Source organism: Eremothecium cymbalariae, chromosome 7, assembly GCF_000235365.1.
Source record: "Eremothecium cymbalariae DBVPG#7215 chromosome 7, complete sequence".
Lineage (NCBI taxonomy): Eukaryota > Fungi > Ascomycota > Saccharomycetes > Saccharomycetales > Saccharomycetaceae > Eremothecium > Eremothecium cymbalariae.
The window spans coordinates 136,278-153,819 of record NC_016455.1 but is presented as its reverse complement, the minus strand read 5'-3'; the positions used below and the strand labels follow the sequence as shown (position 1 = coordinate 153,819).

Sequence of the window (17,542 nt, the reverse complement as noted above, 5' to 3'; positions counted from 1 at the left end):
GTCCTGTTTTTAGCTCCTAGTAATATAGGAGCTATATTGTCTCTACTTTTAACATGATCGTAAAATCGCTGGTGTTCTGTTTTTCACAAGGTTTATTAATTTACTATATGGTTATTTATTTCGTAAAGAATATTAGTTAAAGTAAGAAAAATTTAGAGATGGGAATTATGAATATTTATGCCGTACCCTTCTAAGAGCTCAAGAATATTCGGCGGCGTTTTGAGATGATGTTAACGGTTTAGGCTTGGCGATCATAGTCACCCGTTCGGAATCACGCTTACGTTCTAAGACGTATCTGGTTGTCTTAAAAAAGTCAATGACGCTTCTGAGATATTCTTGCGGTCTTTCATGCAAGACGTTGTGAGTAGTATTGATAGACTGGATCTTATGGTATGGGAAATACTCAGCAATTGCCTTTTCACCATCGGCATTGACAAATTCAGATTTAGTGCCTCTAATGAAATTCACTGGACCCAAAAATTGTTTACCAGCAACTTGTTCCACAGGCCATGCTGAAGCATCTTTAACCACACATTGGAATAAGTGATTAACGGGATTGACAAAGTGAACATTACCGTCATTCCAATCGATGACTGGGGATCTATATTTTTTAGGTGGAGTGCCGCTAACATTTTGTAAAAGGTATGACCTAATACCTGGATTTGGTATGTATCTCTTCAATCCAACAGCTACCTTAGATCTCCATTCCTTATCAGTTGCCCTGATTTTCATATTTTCAACGTGTTGACATGACTTTGAGAACACCTTCAAGAAAGGACTAATGTGAGGTTGGTTTATTGGTGCGTTGTCAATAATGCATGCAGAGCTAACCAATTCTGGGTAGTTCAAAGCTGTCAACATACTCATTTTACCACCCATGGAATATCCAATTAGGTTCACCTTTTTGATGTCTAGCTTTCTTAGGAGTAAAACCAGATCATCCATAAGCGTGTTGTAATCGAATGGCATAGCATGTTCTGTGTCACCATGATTTCTCATATCAACGGCATACACTGGTGTCTGCAACGCCGTAGCTAACGTTTTACAATCGTTCCTGTAAAATCTTTTCCATCCAAATAATCCATGGATGAAAACTATTGGTTCCGGTGAGTGATATGGCATCTTACCGATGACCGATCTTTCTGGCAAGTGTAAATCATAGGCCATATTAACTGTTTCCTTGACTGGCAAGGGCTTCAGTTCTTTTGCAGCAGTAGAGTATGCACACGACTTTTTCAACTTTTGAAACGCTCTCACACCTTGAAGCATCTTCATTTATTATTAATATAAGTTAATCGATGGGCTTATGTCTTGCTAACTACAGAGCTAATTGAATGATACAAGAACCAAGAAATCCGTTATATATTAGAATTGTCGAAGACACGAATTTCAAAGATTAATATGAGGCAAAGCCTGCATCGTCCAACAACAACCTACCCCTCAGTACTCTTCTTCATGGTTCAAGATACGTAGTACGCTGTTTCTCACAATAACTGCATATTTGATTTCCGATGTCGTTGTGTCAAAGCCGTCTCGGTCAAATGTTTTAATTGTTGCTATGCTAAGCTTACACAAGAAATCTCTTCACCATCTCAAAAAAATTATTTCTTAACCTTCTAAAAAATAGTACCCATGAACTACACCCAGCTGCTGAAGATCTAAGACGTTGTTCCGTTAAATACCTATAATTGTCTATAAGAATGACGTCCATATATAACAGATTGTTCTGTCTGCCACTACTTTTACGCACCGCTTTCAACGTCTGAGGTTCCGTTATTTCGGAATTTTGATCTACAGAAAAATTCCTTATTCAACGAGAGGTCGGAATTTTCTTCTGGACGCATCGGAAATACTTTCGAAGACGGAATTGTCTCGAGATGAAATCGACATTTCAGGACGTTTGGGCTTAGCATAGCCATATATATTATACATAAAATCCAAATGTTTGAATGCGATGATTACTTGCTAGTTGATATAGTAGTGCTTTTGTAGATCAGAAAAAGCATTTATTCAGCTTATCATACTTAGTACGTTAGTAATGGATAGTCAGGGGCGTAAGTAATTCTACTTGAAATTCTCGAGGCATTAAGTCCACATAGGGTTGTTTATAGTTAACGTCTGCATAATAGAACTATAGAAGGATATTTAATAGTACCGTATAGTTTCTCACATTTTCTTGTATTCTATGCTGGTCTACCACCCGAAGTTTTTTCAAAATAATTTAGAGGGCAAAAATATATATAACTGTATTTTAGTTAGGTAACAATATTAAACGGTTGGTTCGCATTAAGTAAAGGCGAGAAGCATAAACCCATAAATATGTTAGGGATGAAGAGTGCCATTTTGCGGGCTGCCGTTAAGCGATGTTATTCACTTCAAGTTGCAAAGCGTCAGAAAACAATTCCTGACCTTTTGCAGAAATACGACGCTAAGAGCCCTATTTCCATGATCACAGCGTATGACTATATAACTGCAACATGGGCGCAAAATGCTGGCACAGATATAATATTGGTCGGTGATTCGCTTGCGATGTCTACATTGGGTCATGAATCGACTACAGATCTTGAATTCGAAGAGTTTAGATACCATTTAAAATCAGTTTGCAAGGCTGAGGGATCTGCATTCATAGTATCAGATGTACCATACGGAAGTTTTGAATCAAGTATTGAAAAGGGTATCCAAGCTGTTATCGATATAATGAAAACATCTAGTAGAATTGGGGCAGTTAAACTTGAAGTAGGGTCCCACGAGGATGATTACGGATTGGAATTGGCTAAGGAGATATGCAGAAGGGGTATCCCACTTGTAGGTCATGTTGGTTTGACTCCACAAAGGGTGCACAACATGGGTGGTTTTAAAGTCCAGGGCTCTAAAAGTGTTAAACAAGCTTTAGCTGTTTATCAGCGAGCCAAAGATTTGCAAGATGCTGGCTGCTTCTCCTTAGTTCTCGAATGCGTGCCTCACCAAATTGCTAAAGTCATTACTGAAAAATTAAGTATTCCTACTATTGGAATTGGAGCAGGCCCTGGTACAAGTGGTCAGGTTCTGGTTGTTTCTGATGTGCTGGGAATGTTACCAGGAAGGATACCTAAATTTGTTAATGCATATTCTAATATGAACGAGATAGCTTTGAGTGCAATTGAGAAGTATATAAACGAGATGAATACATCAACTTTTCCTAAAATCGGGGACCACACATTTTCGGTCAAAGATGAGCTATTAGAAAAGTTTTTAAAGGGTATTAAATGAATCAGGATCTCTAGAATAAATCTATAGTCCACTATTTAGTTTATTTGTTTATTATTTTGTCTTTCTCTATAAATAAGTTATCCAATAGGAGCTATTTATATTATTGTCACTGTTTTCCCTAATTCAGGGCAGTAACATCTATCTTTTATGCCTTTTACTTCAGCTAGTAATTCTAGCTTTTCCTTCGGCTCTCTGAAGTACTCACCACTTAAAATAAAAGTGCCCCAATGCACACCAAGAACATTTTGGGCCTCCAAGTCTTTCATCACCTTCAATGCTTCTTCCGGATTTATATGGCGTGGCCGCTGATGCCACTCAGGACAGTATTGTCCGCATGGCAATAATGCCAATTTTACACCTGCCCCGAACCTTTGTTTGATTCTAACGAATAAATCAGATACATAGCCGGTATCTCCTGCATGAAATATAACAGGCATTCCTTTATCACGTACAAGAAATGATGCCCATAGAGATCTGTTTGTGTCCCATATACCTCTACCAGACCAATGCATGGCAGGTGTACAAACTATTTCTAAATTCTTATCGCTTTCATATTTAAAATTTAGTTTGCATGCCTCCCACCAAGATAGCTCTATATACCTCGTGATATTATTATCCTCTAAGAACCCGCCCAGACCTTTCGGAACTACCCAAAGAGGTTGGTTTGGTGAGCTATCGTCCCAATACTTCATACTGTTGTGGTCTAAGTGATCAGGATGATTGTGGGATACTATGATAACATCCGGTGTGGGGATATCCTCAACAGGAACCGGAACTTTTGTGATTCTTTTGGGTCCAAGTGTTTCGTGTATCAAATATGAAGATACTAATGGATCAGTCAATATTTTAACTCCACGATAAACAACGTAGCTACACGATTGACCCAGCCATGTTGAATGGACAGCGTGGGTATTTTTACAGTTGGATTTCTGAGCCACACTGTGGGGGTCCAAAAGACTATATGTGAACTGCTGGTCTTCAACTAGTTGTGCTGCATTGTCCGTCCAAGTTGGCTTATGCACTGGCATCAGCAACTCCATCGCCTTCTCTTCACGAGGAATACCCCCTCTATTTATTTGAAATAATTCGACTACCCTATTGAAAAAAAACTCATAGATGGTCTGCATTCTATACTCATTGAATGGATTCTCATATACTCCCAAGATCTTCAAATGTGAATATTTCTTCAGTGTACTATTATAATCAGCAGAATTTTCATCCTCTACCTTCCTTCTCCTAGCTCTAATCTGCATGTCAGTTTGTAAAGCAATGTACAATGCATAACAAGTATAGGGAACCAGAACAATTCCAAGTGCTTTCAACCACGTTTTAGACATTTTGTTACGTGAATCGTCATTGACACCGGAGCTAGAACGCACACTTTTCTTTGAATAATTTCTTGCAGAATACCCAAATCTATTCAAACCATATCTTGTAAGCCTCCATTCAACCCCCAAAGCCTTATGCATTTCAAGAAACCATTTATTGAATTTTCGGATGTGCATATGACACTTCAAATACGATGACCTGCAATTAGAATGGTATAAATTCTGTTAGTATCATGACGTCCGGGTAATACAAATTTCGGTAACGTTCCGAGAACTTTGATGTAGCTTGGATGCTGCATTATAAAATATGCAGCTAGCTCATCGATAACAAATTGGGAGAACTTTAAATTAAAAAAATATCCAATGTCGTTTAGAAAAAGGGGGGAGATAATAAGCGGTCTAGGTGAGGTAAAGGTAGCTCCTGGTAGGGAACCTGGTGGACATCCATCAGGTAGATTCCCTACAAATCGAGGATTAGCATCTATAAAAATGCCAATGGCTCCTCCTCGTGGAGTTGTTCCGAGTCCTGCAGCTGGCATGGCTGCGGGCCAAAGGACTCCAATATCTGTTGCTGCTGTAACCAAGGAGTTAGACATTATGAAAGTTGCTGATCTCTCTGTTGCAGAGAATCATCCAGGAATTAGGCCGTCACCTGCTACATCTCAACAAACCACCTCTACTGGGAGCCAGGATGTAGATAAATTATTGGGGCATATGGGACTTCCCCTTGGCCAATCACTACTAATTGAGGAACAAACTACTACGGATTTTGCGTCGATTCTTGCGAAGAGCTTTGCTTCACAAGGAGTTATTCATAACAGGGTTGAAGGTGGTAACGCTATGAAAAATGGTAATACACATTTAGTTCTATTTACATTGAACAAAAATTATGCTAGAGAGCTCCCTGGTGTATTCAAGGGGTCCAAGAAGGAAGTTAAAAGATCGAAGATCTCAGAAGAAGAGTCCAGAGTTACGGTTCAGAATTTAGCAGGTACTACCTCTGGGCATCAGCCAACAAGATACCAGGATTTGAAAATTGCGTGGAGGTATGGTCTGGTGGATGAAGAAGGGAAAAGCAAGGTAGATGTATCTGATTCAGAAACGTATCCACATTACAATCATCAATTTGATACTACATCACGCCTATTACCTGCTCCGACATCTGCAGAAGTGTCTTACATCTCTCCCATCCAGCCAGTAAAAACCATTTTAAAACAGCTAGAAGCCATGATTTTGAATTCTGGGAACAAGCTTTTGCGAATTTTGATCCCCAACTTATTAAATCCTGTAATGTACCCACCTAAGTTATGCCAGCTTCAGGAGGTGATGCCTCTTCTACATGGTATAAGAGCCTTGGTCAAAAAATACTCCCATAAATGTGTTTTGTTCACTACAATTTCAACGGATTTATTTAAAAGCCATACAGGCTTGTTTTTGAACCAGATTGAGACGCTCTTCGATTCAATTCTAATCTTAGAGCCATTTAACCAAGAAATGCTACAATTTTTGGAAAAAGCATGTAAATCGCAGCCAAACAAAGTCCAACACGGCCTGGTACATATAAAAAAACTTCCAGTGTTCTCTGAAAGAGGTGAAATGCACTTGGTCAAGTCCGAATGGGCATTTAAGAATGGTAGAAAGAAATTTGCAATCGAAGAATGGAGCATTCCTGTTGAAGACGGCAGTGACGACCAGCCCCAACATCGAACAGATCCTGGCAGCGGAGCAAATTACGAACTTAATTCTGCAGAGCATACGCACCAACATTCACCTTCATTAGACTTTTAAATAATAGATAGATAGTGGCAAGGTGCACAATATAAAACGTTTCAACCACCGAACAGCATCGTACGGGTGTACCGTATATGATTACTAGGTAATTCACGATTTCACGAACCCTTAAAATCCATGTAGCCTTGCAATTATAAATGACTCCAAAAGTCATCAATACTATTGAAGCGTTAGGGGGCATTACTAGTGCAGTAACCAATATATATGAAGGTTTTAAGGTTTAACCAGGATGCAAGTTGCTTTTCAGCAGTGAGTGGACCTCACTCTATGACTATATATAACTGTGATCCCTTCGGTAAATGTTTTGAATTAGAAAATGGTAATGGGAATTCTAGTTCGTGCGGTATTGGAGTTAGCTCTAGAACGCAAGAATACCAGTGCACCAACTTTATAACAGAGATGTTGTTCGCAACAAGTTTGATTGCTGTAGTTAATAAGGACCAAGGCATACAAAAGGCGAAGAAGTTACGCATTGTGAATACTAAGCGGAAAACTACAATATGTGAACTCACTTTCCCACATGAGGTTGTGGATGTTGTAATGAATCGCAAAAGGATGTGCGTGCTGTTATCTAGTGATCAGATATTTATCTATGATATATCATGTATGAAGTTGTTACAAACTATTAATATACTGGAGGAGAAGCTAAAGTTGTCTGCCGTTGAGCAAAGTAACAATTCTGGCATTCAGTCAAATTGCCGAGTATCTGTTCAAACCAATATGGTGAAGATCGCCCTAAGTAGCGATGATAAAAGTATTTTGTGTTACACAGCATATTGTAAGAGTAATAAGCAATCATTTATGCTTAACGATTTAGTCGTATATGACGGATTAAATGTAATGCCATTAAATCACCTCACTACTGTACATAAAGGCAATATTGCTTGTTTGTGCATAAGTGATGACGGCAGAATGGTTGCCACTGCTTCAGAGAAGGGGACGATCATAAGGTTGTTTAACACGGTGAGTGGGACACCTCTTACTACTCCTAATGGATTGTTGTATGAATTTAGACGAGGCACAAGGCCCTGTTCAATATATGAAATGAAGATAGACCCCACCAACAAATATTTAGCATGCGTTTGCCACACCGATACCATTCATATTTTTGATTTAGAGAAATATGGACAACATGACAAAAGTTCGAATGAACATACACATACATCGTTATTAGATGGAAAGTTTAGCAGAGAGACTACACTGCAGTTTGCAAGCTTCTTATCAAAAAAAGTGATATCTAAGATTCCAAATCAGAATATGGAAAGAGATTTGGCTCATGTTAAAATCAATGAGTCAGTGAAACACTGCATTGGATTCCCTGATGAGTTTCCAGGGAGAATTTACGTTGCCAACAATAGTGGGGAATTTCAAGTATGGAATATCCCCCAACATGGTGGAGAATGCATCTTAGTAAAGACTAGTAGGTTTTAATATCAAAAAACAAAGACAATAATAATAGTCTAGTATAAATGGTATTACTTTGTATTCAAAATCATCATTATTTTTTATTAAAGTTTCGGTTTCATTTTTAATTTACATTTAATCTACATTGAATCAAGTGTAGTCAAACGATGCGGCATTACCGGGACCAAAACCAACGTTCATACCACTTTGACTGTACTTGATGGGGAGAACTTTTAGATGTTGAAGTATCAGTGGATGTCTTCCGAGCCTCCAGTAAATCATTTAATAGTGTTTCTAAATCCTCTATTCTTTGTTGAAGTATTTTCTCCTTATTGTCATATTCTGCAGCCCGCCTCGACCAGTCAATCACCATGTATGCAGAGGAAGCCCCAAAAGCCAATATCCACAGTGATTTAGTAATTTTAGGAGGAAGAGAATAGCTCTTTGACTCTTCTTTTGACATATGTTTCACCATCTCTAATTCCTGTTGTACGTTTAATTCATTTGTGCGTTGGTGGATTAATTGTCTAATCACTCCTGGATCCACCTCGTTCAGCGACTTTAGGTTAGCAAGGTCTTCCAGACGTTTAACACTTGGTTTCGTAGAGTACGAAGCATTCCTAGAGATAATCCTCAATGTTTTAGTCAACATGGTCTTGCTACGTCCATCTGGTAGATATTTGTAAACTGTTTAAAAGCACCTGAAAAATATCTTTGACATTAAAAACGAAGTTGCTTAACTACTTATATACATTATTTCAAATAAACATTAAGTAACTGCTTCTTTATAGATTACGAATGGACTAATGGGTGGAGTTTTCTAGCATTCCTTATTCGTTCTTGTAGAATCCATACTTTGCTCTTGCTTTCCATATTTCTAACCTAGCATCTTGTTGAACTTGGTAAATACGGCGGTGCGCTAAATAATTTCCATCGATGCCATTATCAGATCTTATGACAGATCCAATACTCATAAATAGACCAAATGTAGCAGCAGAACCAGCAATATATTGGCCTAATGTCCTCACAACACCGTTTGGCCCTGGTCCGGACGTAATTATAGAGAACCCTCCAAATAAGATACCAGTGCAGATACCAACAGTAGTTCCCATCATCAAACCCATTTTAAACTTTTCCCAGTTGGAGGGCTGATGTTGAGAATAAACAGTTTGAACAGGTGGCATTGAATATATATCCTTAGGATTCACTTCTTCTACTCTTTTGTATTTTGAAACTTTTACTTCTTGGCTGTGTGTCGAATATTCATGTAGTAATAGTAACCCATTGCTGCCTCTCTGAAAAATTTTGGTAATCCCGAGAACGAATAATAATTACAAGTTGATCAATGGTCTGAAAGATCATGAAAGCAGTTTGGTCCAATGAACTTTGGTAAGTGGTAATGTTAGCGCAGGTATTAAAGGTACGTAGGTTATTGAATTTTGGCTGTCGTTGGAATTCTAGCTTATTCGTCCAAGAATCGTTACTAGATGCGTTGAAAGAAAGAGGTTTGCTTCAACACATATCTGAGCCTAAACAGATATTGGATAGACAAATAAGAAATGGAGATCGAATTAAGCTTTATTGTGGTGTAGATCCAACTGCACAATCTTTGCATTTGGGCAATCTAATTCCTTTCATGATATTGCTTCATTTTTATGTTCGAGGACATGATGTTGTTCCTCTGGTTGGTGGTGCAACTGGAATGGTTGGTGATCCAAGTGGTAGAAGCACTGAAAGGAAAGAGATGGCATTGAGTGCCAGGAGAGAAAATGTTGCTAAAATATCTGGACAATTGAGTACTTTCTTTGAGAATGGTTGGAAATACTACCAAAGCAGAGTTCCGAAAGAGTTGCAGAATGAAAGAGGGTCAGTAATTAATACTGATAATTATGAATGGTGGAAAGATGTGAATATGTTGGAATTCTTGTCGAAATATGGAAGACATATTCGTGTACAGTCTATGTTGAGTAGGGATTCAGTATCATCAAGATTAAAAAGCCAAGATGGTTTAGGTTTTAATGAATTCACCTACCAGATTCTACAAGCCTTTGACTTCTACCATTTATATAAAACGAAAGGTGTATCTGTTCAGGTGGGAGGTACTGATCAGTGGGGGAATATCACCGCAGGTATAGATCTAATTAAAAGATTAGAAGGAAACCAGGACAAACAGCCAGCCTTTGGTATGACTGTTCCTTTGTTAACGACTTCCACAGGCGAGAAGTTCGGTAAGAGCGCTGGTAATGCACTATTCATTGATTCGAAAATTAATTCTTCTTTTCAAATTTATCAATTCTTTGTTAATACGAATGATGAAGATATTACTAAATTTCTTAAGATGTTTACTATGTTGTCCATGCCCTCAATTGTAAGCATTATTAAGGAACATCAGCTACAACCACAGCTACGTCTAGCACAAAGAAGGCTAGCAACTGAGGTGGTAGACCTTATCCATGGCATTGGATGCGGTCACGATGCAGAAATTGCTTCCGATATTCTTTTTGGGAACATTAATAGATCCTTTAGCGCTGCAGAATTAATCCGGATCTTTCAGAACGCACGGATCCTCCAGCAATCTTCCCTGGGAATACCATTATCTGAACTGGTAATGAAGCTGCTTGATTCTTCAAAAGCAGAAGCTAAAAGGAAATTGGCCCAAGGTTCCATTTACCTAGGCATATCTAAGACCAAAGTAATAGATGATCTGATTGACCTGAATCCTTATCTAATTGATGAGAAAGTGCTAATTATCAGGATTGGAAAACGGAGATGTCATATTGTCGAATTCAAATGAATAGAATAGAGAGAATTTCTCATTTATATTATATATATATATATATATATATTCTCATCGTTGCTCAACTTTATCTGATATATTTCATCACTCACGTTTAGCATATGCAAATAATTGTGCTCCGCACCAGGATATCACACACCAAATCCAGAGCATAACAGGTGTTAAGCATATTACACACCAATAATAGAAGCGATTCTCATCACCCCATGAAAACCATAATGTAGAAAATGAAATAGTTAAAATCGAATAAGTAGCCACTAAAACCAATATTGCAACATTTTTATCATTCATATGGACGAATTTCTTGTTGCATTCAATAATGCTATATAATGACGGTTTGTTGAATATATTGAAATGAAATGCGATATATTTTAATACGCGGAATACTTTACCAAAACCAAAAGATAAGCTAACGATATAATTATAGCCACAACGATGAATGTTGATGAAATATATTCGAATGTTTCTAGAAAACTTTTAAATGCTTACAGGATCATCGTATTAAAAAAATCTAAGCAGTTTTGTCCTGGTGAAGATCTAAGATACCGAACTTTATTGAGTACTAATGCTTTCGCAAGGAAACTTGATTCGCTGCGTAAATCATTATGCTACAGATATGATAATGAAAATTGGCATGCCCAAGTTTTCGATGCATTGAACCTTGAGCTAATCTACCAAAATGTTGATTCCAGTGGGGTTGGGTCGACGGCCTCTGAAGATTACGAAGACAGATTAGTAAAGGAACTTCTGAGGTACTTCAAAGAGGATTTCTTTACGTGGTGTGATCGACCTAAGTGCACAGTATGTGATAGTGTAGAATTTCAGCGTGCAGTAGGACAGGGAATGCCTAATCAGGATGAAGCTCAATATGAATGCGGTGTAGTGGAATTATATCACTGTGACAAATGTGGTGGAGTCACCCGCTTCCCTCGTTACAATGACCCTATTAAACTACTGGAGACACGCACTGGAAGATGTGGAGAATGGTGTAATCTTTTCACCCTAGTGTTGAAATCTTTTGGAATCGAAACGAGATATATTTGGAATAAAGAAGACCATGTTTGGTGTGAAGTCTATTCAAATTATTTGAAGCGCTGGGTTCATGTGGATTCTTGTGAAAAGAGCTTTGATGAACCCTTTATATATTCTATTAATTGGAACAAATCTATGAGTTATGTTATTGCATTTTCATGTGATAGCGTTAAAGATGTTAGTAACAGATATATCCTGAAGAACCAGCTTGTCAGAGATCAAATAAACGAAGATGATTTACATTTCCTGTTGGATTATATGACCAAAACATTTAGAAAGTCTTTGTCCGATGAATATGTATACCTTTTAAGCTGCCGTGATGAACTTGAAGATATAGAACTTCTTAAGACTGGCCTGCCTTCTAGCACTACTTCAGCTGCTGTTGGCAGAGAAAGTGGCTCAACACAATGGAAAAAACAGAGGGGCGAAGACGGTAACTAAATATATAAAATTCGGTATATCTGAGCTACAATAGTTAGCACATAACGAATCGTCCTTTAATCAAAGGAAAATTCCACTTAAACAGTGAGCGCATCTAATCTATCGAAGAAATGCGTAATTTGCTGAGTCACCCACGAGTTGTCATTAGCATCTAGATAGGCTAGGTGACCACCTAAGTCAGTAGTACACAGCAGAATATTACTGTTTGCTTCTGCTTCCTTAATAGGAATCGACTCGTGTCCGGTAAGAGGATCATCATATGAATTTATTACTAAAGTAGGAACTCTAATCTTCCCTAACCTGTTCAATGAGGCCCCACTTTTATAATAATCCAAAGCAGTTTTAAACCCTGAGGCTGGTGCGGCATAGATTTCATCAAATTCAACTACTGAACTACAGTTCTTTGCCATTTCCAGATTAGAATTGGTAAAAACATGGGGTGATGGCTTCTTATGATTCCCAAGGAATGAAGGTCCATCCACCTTCTCATTATATTCCAATTCTGCCATATTAGCCTTTACTGTTCTGAATAAGAAGTTTACAATCGCCTTTGAAAACAGCTTTTTAGACCAGAAGTCGTTTTCCATTTTCTGAGAAGAGGCTGCCATATTCCAAGGATTCGATAAACATACTACACCAGATAGTGGACAATCGGTGCCTTCTTCTCCTAAGTAGTTAGCAATTAATGTTGCGCCAAATGAAAATCCCACACCATAAATTTTCCTTCCTGGGATCCTTTCATGTTCTCTTCTAATAAATTCACGTAAATCATCAGTGGAAACCATATCGAATAATTTCTTAACCGTAACCTTAGTACGTGCGCATCCACGGGCAGCCAGCACCACAACATTAAATCTCCCTAATTCCATCAAGTCTTTGACCAAGCATCTAATAACAGGTTCATGGGAACCACCTGCTAACCCGTGTTGAATAACAATTAAGGGTCTAGTATCGTTATGTACTTCATTTAGCTCCTCCTCACTCAAATATCTTGTGCGAGGATGCAAACGAGGCCAGTTATCAGGGTGTGTCTTCGCTGCGTCTTCCTCGAATCTTTGCTTATTAAATTGTCCAGTATTTTCAAGCGCATAACTCTTCTTCCACTCGTTCATAGCCCAATCAGCAGCTGATACTCCTCCATCTGAGTAATGAACTATCTCTCTCCCATAAAATTCAGTGAACTTGTTACTAAAATCAGCAGCCCCCAGGTAAAAAGTTTGTAGAATGCCAGTAAATAGATAAGGTTTTAAATTAAACCGCGCCCCATCTTTTAACCCAGGAACATTCTCATTCACAAATTTATCTAAAGTGACAATGCGAGAATCCTTGAGAGTCAATGATACTCTATCATTATTCCACAAATGTTGAGATACAGTTCCTCGAATCCCCCAATTAAAAGGGTTAATAATAGGCAAATTCATAACGGAACTTAATATTGAAAGTTCCTGAAAAACCGCTAGATTTACACCGTTGAAGTAACGATAAAACACGACATTGCTCCTCTAAAGGCGAAGAGGTACTCTTATTTATGTGGGTGAGCCAGGTTAAATCGACTCTGATCTATGGCCTGGCCATAACTGTTCCGGCTCCGAACAATCCAACAAAAGCTCCGTCCAAGCCACGCGGACCACGAAGACGGAGGAGATGGTTTAAAAGCGATTTGAAAGAGTTGGCTACATGGTGACCACATCTTATGTAATTATATTGTATAACTATTTACAGATTTATACGAAAAAACTGGAAGAACTGGAAATTATCAGTAGACTAGTCCACATCCAAATTAATCTCTTCAATGAGTTGCCTGTGTTTAGAAGCCCTTTCTGCTAGACGTTGGAAAAAGTTAATACTTAGAGCGTTGTTCTGCATTTTGCTCTCTAACGTTTTCTTTTGAGCCTGTTTACGATCCAGAACCAATTCACAAGACTTTACGATTTCACGGGTAGGGATTTTTAACACTTCACGGACTTCCTTAGATATCCTATCTGCGTTAGAGTGGATGTAGTTTAAGTCCTGGAGCTTTTTCTTGTAATTTTTTGACAAGTTCATTGGTAAAGCTCTAGGTAGGTCGCTTATGAGGTATGCAATTCCAAGCACAGAACCAATGAGTACGAATGAGGTTGATAACTTTTTGAACGACTGCCAAGTAAAGAATCTTGTGCCATAGAGGAGGAAATTTGTAACCACTTTTACACCTCCATATGAATAAATTGCCAAGGTTGGGATCTTGGACGTAAATATTAATGATGGGTTTGTCCAGTATTTGCTTATGGAGTAGTTTGTTAAGCCTAGTGTAGTTACAACTGAATTTGAGTCAGAAGATTTAAGCGTTTCTTGTTTTGGCCTTATACTAAATCCGCAAGTGACGTACAACACAAAACCTTCCCATGAAGGAGCGAATAAGTCCAGCATGTTGAATGGAACAGTTAATTGTTTTCCTAGTGAGTGTTTCCTTCTAGTAAACATTAAGTCGCTCTTAAACACTCTGTTCGACATGAAATCATCGCCAAGAGCATTTTTTGCCATTTTATTGATATCATCGACGACCTCAGTTGTTTTATTCCTGGCATCTAGTTCACTAGTAACAACACTCGATTTGATCCGTTCGATAATAAACTGCCTTGTACGGAAGATGTAGTCATGTATGTTCGAAAGTCCATCGTATGCTGGGAAATCTGACGGTAATAATTCCAATGAAGCAAGAATACGATGCCTAGTAGACTCGTACACATCAGTGACGGAATCTTCTGTCTTTTTGTCAACGGATTCAGTTAACTTGATACAATGCGTCTTAGTTCCTTGGATCAGTGGGGCCAACTCATTTAGTTCTATATTCAACTGACTTTCTTCATCCTTGTATACATGTACGTTCCAGGCAGAAATTCTTTCCACGTCGTATAGCAATTTCATCAAGTATGTTTTTGCAGGCAACAACTTGGATAGTGACCTTTTCTTTAAGATAAAGTTGCGTAAACTGTTTTCCAAGCTTTCAAAATGAGGATCAGGTGGGACAAGGTTATCGTAATCTGGGTCGCCTCCAGGTCCGCTACCGCCCTCTTCATGGGTGTCATTAGGGATTACTCCTTCACTGGAAACAAAGTGTACGAACTCTGCAGATTTCTTGAACGTCTCCGGAGAAATCTCTTTTATTTGATCTAAGATGAGTTTCTTACAACGCTGTTTGTCTTTAATTTGATCGAACTTGTTCACAACAAAAAACATAAGCTTCTTTTCCTTAGAAGCGATCGAGATGAATTCTTTACCCGAAAGTGTGAGCTGATTTTCAGCGTTTACCACGAAGATCACCAAGTCAATCTCCTCTTGACGAGACATGACTTGGGTAGTTTGCACTGAGTCCATGTTTAGCCCCGGGGAATCGATCAAAGCAATATCCGCCGTGCCATTTCTCAACAAGCTAGTTTCTGCAGGGCGCTGATCATCCTTGATATAAATTTTCAAAAGTGAATACTCGGAGTTCTTATGAACCAGACTGCTTAGTTCCTCTAGAGGAAACACTTCATAAGTCGAACGGTCTTGGATGTCATACACATCGTAGGCTTCCTTCACACTAGCAGCAACGGATAATGAAATCGCATGCACTTGTTCAATGTTGTCGTTCTCACGTGCCTCCAGGATTTCACAGAAAACATTGGTACATGGAAGTTGGTCCTCCGGGAGAAGCTGTTTCCGCAACAGCGCATTGCATAACGTTGACTTTCCCGCATTCAAGTCTCCAGTAATGAATACTTTTGAAGATGTATCTTGGACACGAACCAACAAATTCCCCAAATGCTTTGAAGCAGACTTTGCTTGACTATTAAAAACATGTGCCAAAGCCTCCTTATCTAAAGAAAAGTTATTTTGCCAGTTCCCATCCAACTTCAAACTAACCTGTAATATTTGCAGATCACTCTCCGGAATATGCATGGGACGCTCTCCATTTTCATTAACCAAATCAGTAACCAAACCTTGAGCCTCTTCAATCCCTTGCATCAACGCCCCCCGGTTATGATTGTAATTCCACTGATTTAAATGCGAAGAGACTAGATTATCGTTCGATAATCTTCGTCTCCCGTCTGAACCATGTTCCAGCAGTCCTTCTAAATCATCACCATTAAACTCAACCCCATCTCTGGCATATGAAAGCTCCCAAGGCTCATCTTTCTTATCTTTATTCCCTTTAGACATCTTTCGAATCAACAATAATACCTAATTAAGCTCCAACCTACTATATAAACAAATGATTCTTGTCTTTGTATCCATTCTGTTCTTAAAATTAACTCTAAAAACTAGGATTTTAAATTGAGTTTTGTTAGTCGTTTCTTTTTTGATTTTTAATCCGTTCTCGCCTTTTGATTATCACCATATTCAAACAACCGTTGCCAATGTTGAAGGCTAAGAACATGACTATTAACACGTTGAACTGATGGGATGTTTCAGTGGCTTGTTAGATGCATAAGTTAGAGGATATAATAGTATTTATGTTTTGTGTGTTTTACTTTAGGTGACAGTGGGTCCTCTCGAATTTAAGTAAAGGCTGCAGCAGAATCGATATTCCTACATAGATACATAGATATATATAGGTATATATGTATATATATATCGATAAGTCACACAAGAAAAGTGAGAGAGCTAGATGTAATACGATTCAGACTAGAAAATGGTAATAAAAAAAGAATGAATATAGGATTATTGTTTCTTCTTGTCCAATCTCTTCTTCCTTCTTTTCAGCTTTTTAATGTAGCTATAACAATCAACTTCTCCATAGCCATAAATAGGTTTAAAACTGTCCAAGACGCCACAGTCTTCAAAGAGGTTTGGGAATATCCAGAACCCGCCATGTTTACTAACTATGGCTAGTGAGAAGATGTAGATAACAAACCTAACGATAGCGATGCCAAAAAAGAGTGCAATTAGAGCGAGCATGCTTAGCGACAAGTAGTATACCAAACGCTTCATTGATTGGGGCCATAGTGGATAGCATACGAAGGCAAAGATACCTAATGTTATCCCCAAGAGAATTAAATAGTCCATTTCTGTTTTCGGGTTGTATGTCCACACATAGTATTCGTCCGGAACCAATGTGGCCTTCGTGGAGAGCAGCAAACTTGGATAGTCTTTATTTGGCTTAATCCCGTGGTCTTTGCATTCAGAAGTATGAAGCTTGGTGCAAGGAACCACTAACTGCGCTTTTATCAACGATATGAATATGTTACGAGCATCCTCGTCGTTCGTTATAGGTGGGTACTGTTCCGGATCATCCTTGGAATTTACTGCATACTCTGGTGATTTCAACGCTCTTACAAATCTCTTGAAACGAAAGAAATCCATTCGTCGAGACTGGAAAAGCCCTTGTCTCTGCTTGAGTTCCTTATGATGACGGAGAAGTGAGGCTATTGACACCGGCGAATTGGGATCCGACATGGGGTAACCAGAAATCTATTCTACTTGGCTTTTTTTTTCGAACCAAAAAGCCAAGATTTACTCAGGTATGTGTTACTCC

At 38.5% G+C, this 17,542-nt stretch overlaps 12 protein-coding genes across 12 annotated transcripts; 5 read left to right on the top strand and 7 right to left on the bottom strand.

Annotated features, from left to right (window-relative positions):
• Positions 1-198: 198 nt before the first annotated feature.
• Ecym_7076 (uncharacterized protein) lies at positions 199-1,275 on the bottom strand (the record flags this gene model as incomplete). The annotated part of the gene is made up of 1 exon (XM_003647698.1): positions 199-1,275. One exon carries the CDS (start codon positions 1,273-1,275, stop codon positions 199-201), a length of 1,077 nt encoding a protein of 358 aa, XP_003647746.1.
• Positions 1,276-2,328: 1,053 nt separating this feature from the next.
• Positions 2,329-3,249, top strand: ECM31 (3-methyl-2-oxobutanoate hydroxymethyltransferase; the record flags this gene model as incomplete). The annotated part of the gene is made up of 1 exon (XM_003647697.1): positions 2,329-3,249. One exon carries the CDS (start codon positions 2,329-2,331, stop codon positions 3,247-3,249), a length of 921 nt encoding a protein of 306 aa, XP_003647745.1.
• Positions 3,250-3,344: 95 nt separating this feature from the next.
• FMP30 (N-acetylphosphatidylethanolamine-hydrolyzing phospholipase D) lies at positions 3,345-4,754 on the bottom strand (the record flags this gene model as incomplete). The annotated part of the gene is made up of 1 exon (XM_003647696.1): positions 3,345-4,754. The coding sequence occupies one exon, from the start codon at positions 4,752-4,754 to the stop codon at positions 3,345-3,347; it is 1,410 nt and encodes a 469-aa protein (XP_003647744.1).
• Positions 4,755-4,940: 186 nt separating this feature from the next.
• On the top strand, positions 4,941-6,365 carry ELP4 (Elongator subunit ELP4; the record flags this gene model as incomplete). Its single annotated transcript, XM_003647695.1, has 1 exon — positions 4,941-6,365. One exon carries the CDS (start codon positions 4,941-4,943, stop codon positions 6,363-6,365), a length of 1,425 nt encoding a protein of 474 aa, XP_003647743.1.
• A 207-nt stretch (positions 6,366-6,572) lies between these two features.
• Positions 6,573-7,799, top strand: ATG21 (Atg21p; the record flags this gene model as incomplete). The annotated part of the gene is made up of 1 exon (XM_003647694.1): positions 6,573-7,799. One exon carries the CDS (start codon positions 6,573-6,575, stop codon positions 7,797-7,799), a length of 1,227 nt encoding a protein of 408 aa, XP_003647742.1.
• A 148-nt stretch (positions 7,800-7,947) lies between these two features.
• On the bottom strand, positions 7,948-8,424 carry INA17 (Ina17p; the record flags this gene model as incomplete). The annotated part of the gene is made up of 1 exon (XM_003647693.1): positions 7,948-8,424. The coding sequence occupies one exon, from the start codon at positions 8,422-8,424 to the stop codon at positions 7,948-7,950; it is 477 nt and encodes a 158-aa protein (XP_003647741.1).
• Positions 8,425-8,602: 178 nt separating this feature from the next.
• Positions 8,603-8,956, bottom strand: MGR2 (Mgr2p; the record flags this gene model as incomplete). The annotated part of the gene is made up of 1 exon (XM_003647692.1): positions 8,603-8,956. One exon carries the CDS (start codon positions 8,954-8,956, stop codon positions 8,603-8,605), a length of 354 nt encoding a protein of 117 aa, XP_003647740.1.
• Positions 8,957-9,171: 215 nt separating this feature from the next.
• On the top strand, positions 9,172-10,566 carry MSY1 (tyrosine--tRNA ligase MSY1; the record flags this gene model as incomplete). The annotated part of the gene is made up of 1 exon (XM_003647691.1): positions 9,172-10,566. One exon carries the CDS (start codon positions 9,172-9,174, stop codon positions 10,564-10,566), a length of 1,395 nt encoding a protein of 464 aa, XP_003647739.1.
• Positions 10,567-11,004: 438 nt separating this feature from the next.
• Positions 11,005-12,042, top strand: PNG1 (peptide-N4-(N-acetyl-beta-glucosaminyl)asparagine amidase; the record flags this gene model as incomplete). The annotated part of the gene is made up of 1 exon (XM_003647690.1): positions 11,005-12,042. One exon carries the CDS (start codon positions 11,005-11,007, stop codon positions 12,040-12,042), a length of 1,038 nt encoding a protein of 345 aa, XP_003647738.1.
• Positions 12,043-12,119: 77 nt separating this feature from the next.
• Positions 12,120-13,463, bottom strand: Ecym_7067 (uncharacterized protein; the record flags this gene model as incomplete). The annotated part of the gene is made up of 1 exon (XM_003647689.1): positions 12,120-13,463. The coding sequence occupies one exon, from the start codon at positions 13,461-13,463 to the stop codon at positions 12,120-12,122; it is 1,344 nt and encodes a 447-aa protein (XP_003647737.1).
• A 343-nt stretch (positions 13,464-13,806) lies between these two features.
• On the bottom strand, positions 13,807-16,227 carry FZO1 (mitofusin; the record flags this gene model as incomplete). The annotated part of the gene is made up of 1 exon (XM_003647688.1): positions 13,807-16,227. One exon carries the CDS (start codon positions 16,225-16,227, stop codon positions 13,807-13,809), a length of 2,421 nt encoding a protein of 806 aa, XP_003647736.1.
• A 501-nt stretch (positions 16,228-16,728) lies between these two features.
• On the bottom strand, positions 16,729-17,463 carry SEC62 (Sec63 complex subunit SEC62; the record flags this gene model as incomplete). The annotated part of the gene is made up of 1 exon (XM_003647687.1): positions 16,729-17,463. One exon carries the CDS (start codon positions 17,461-17,463, stop codon positions 16,729-16,731), a length of 735 nt encoding a protein of 244 aa, XP_003647735.1.
• Positions 17,464-17,542: the final 79 nt, after the last annotated feature.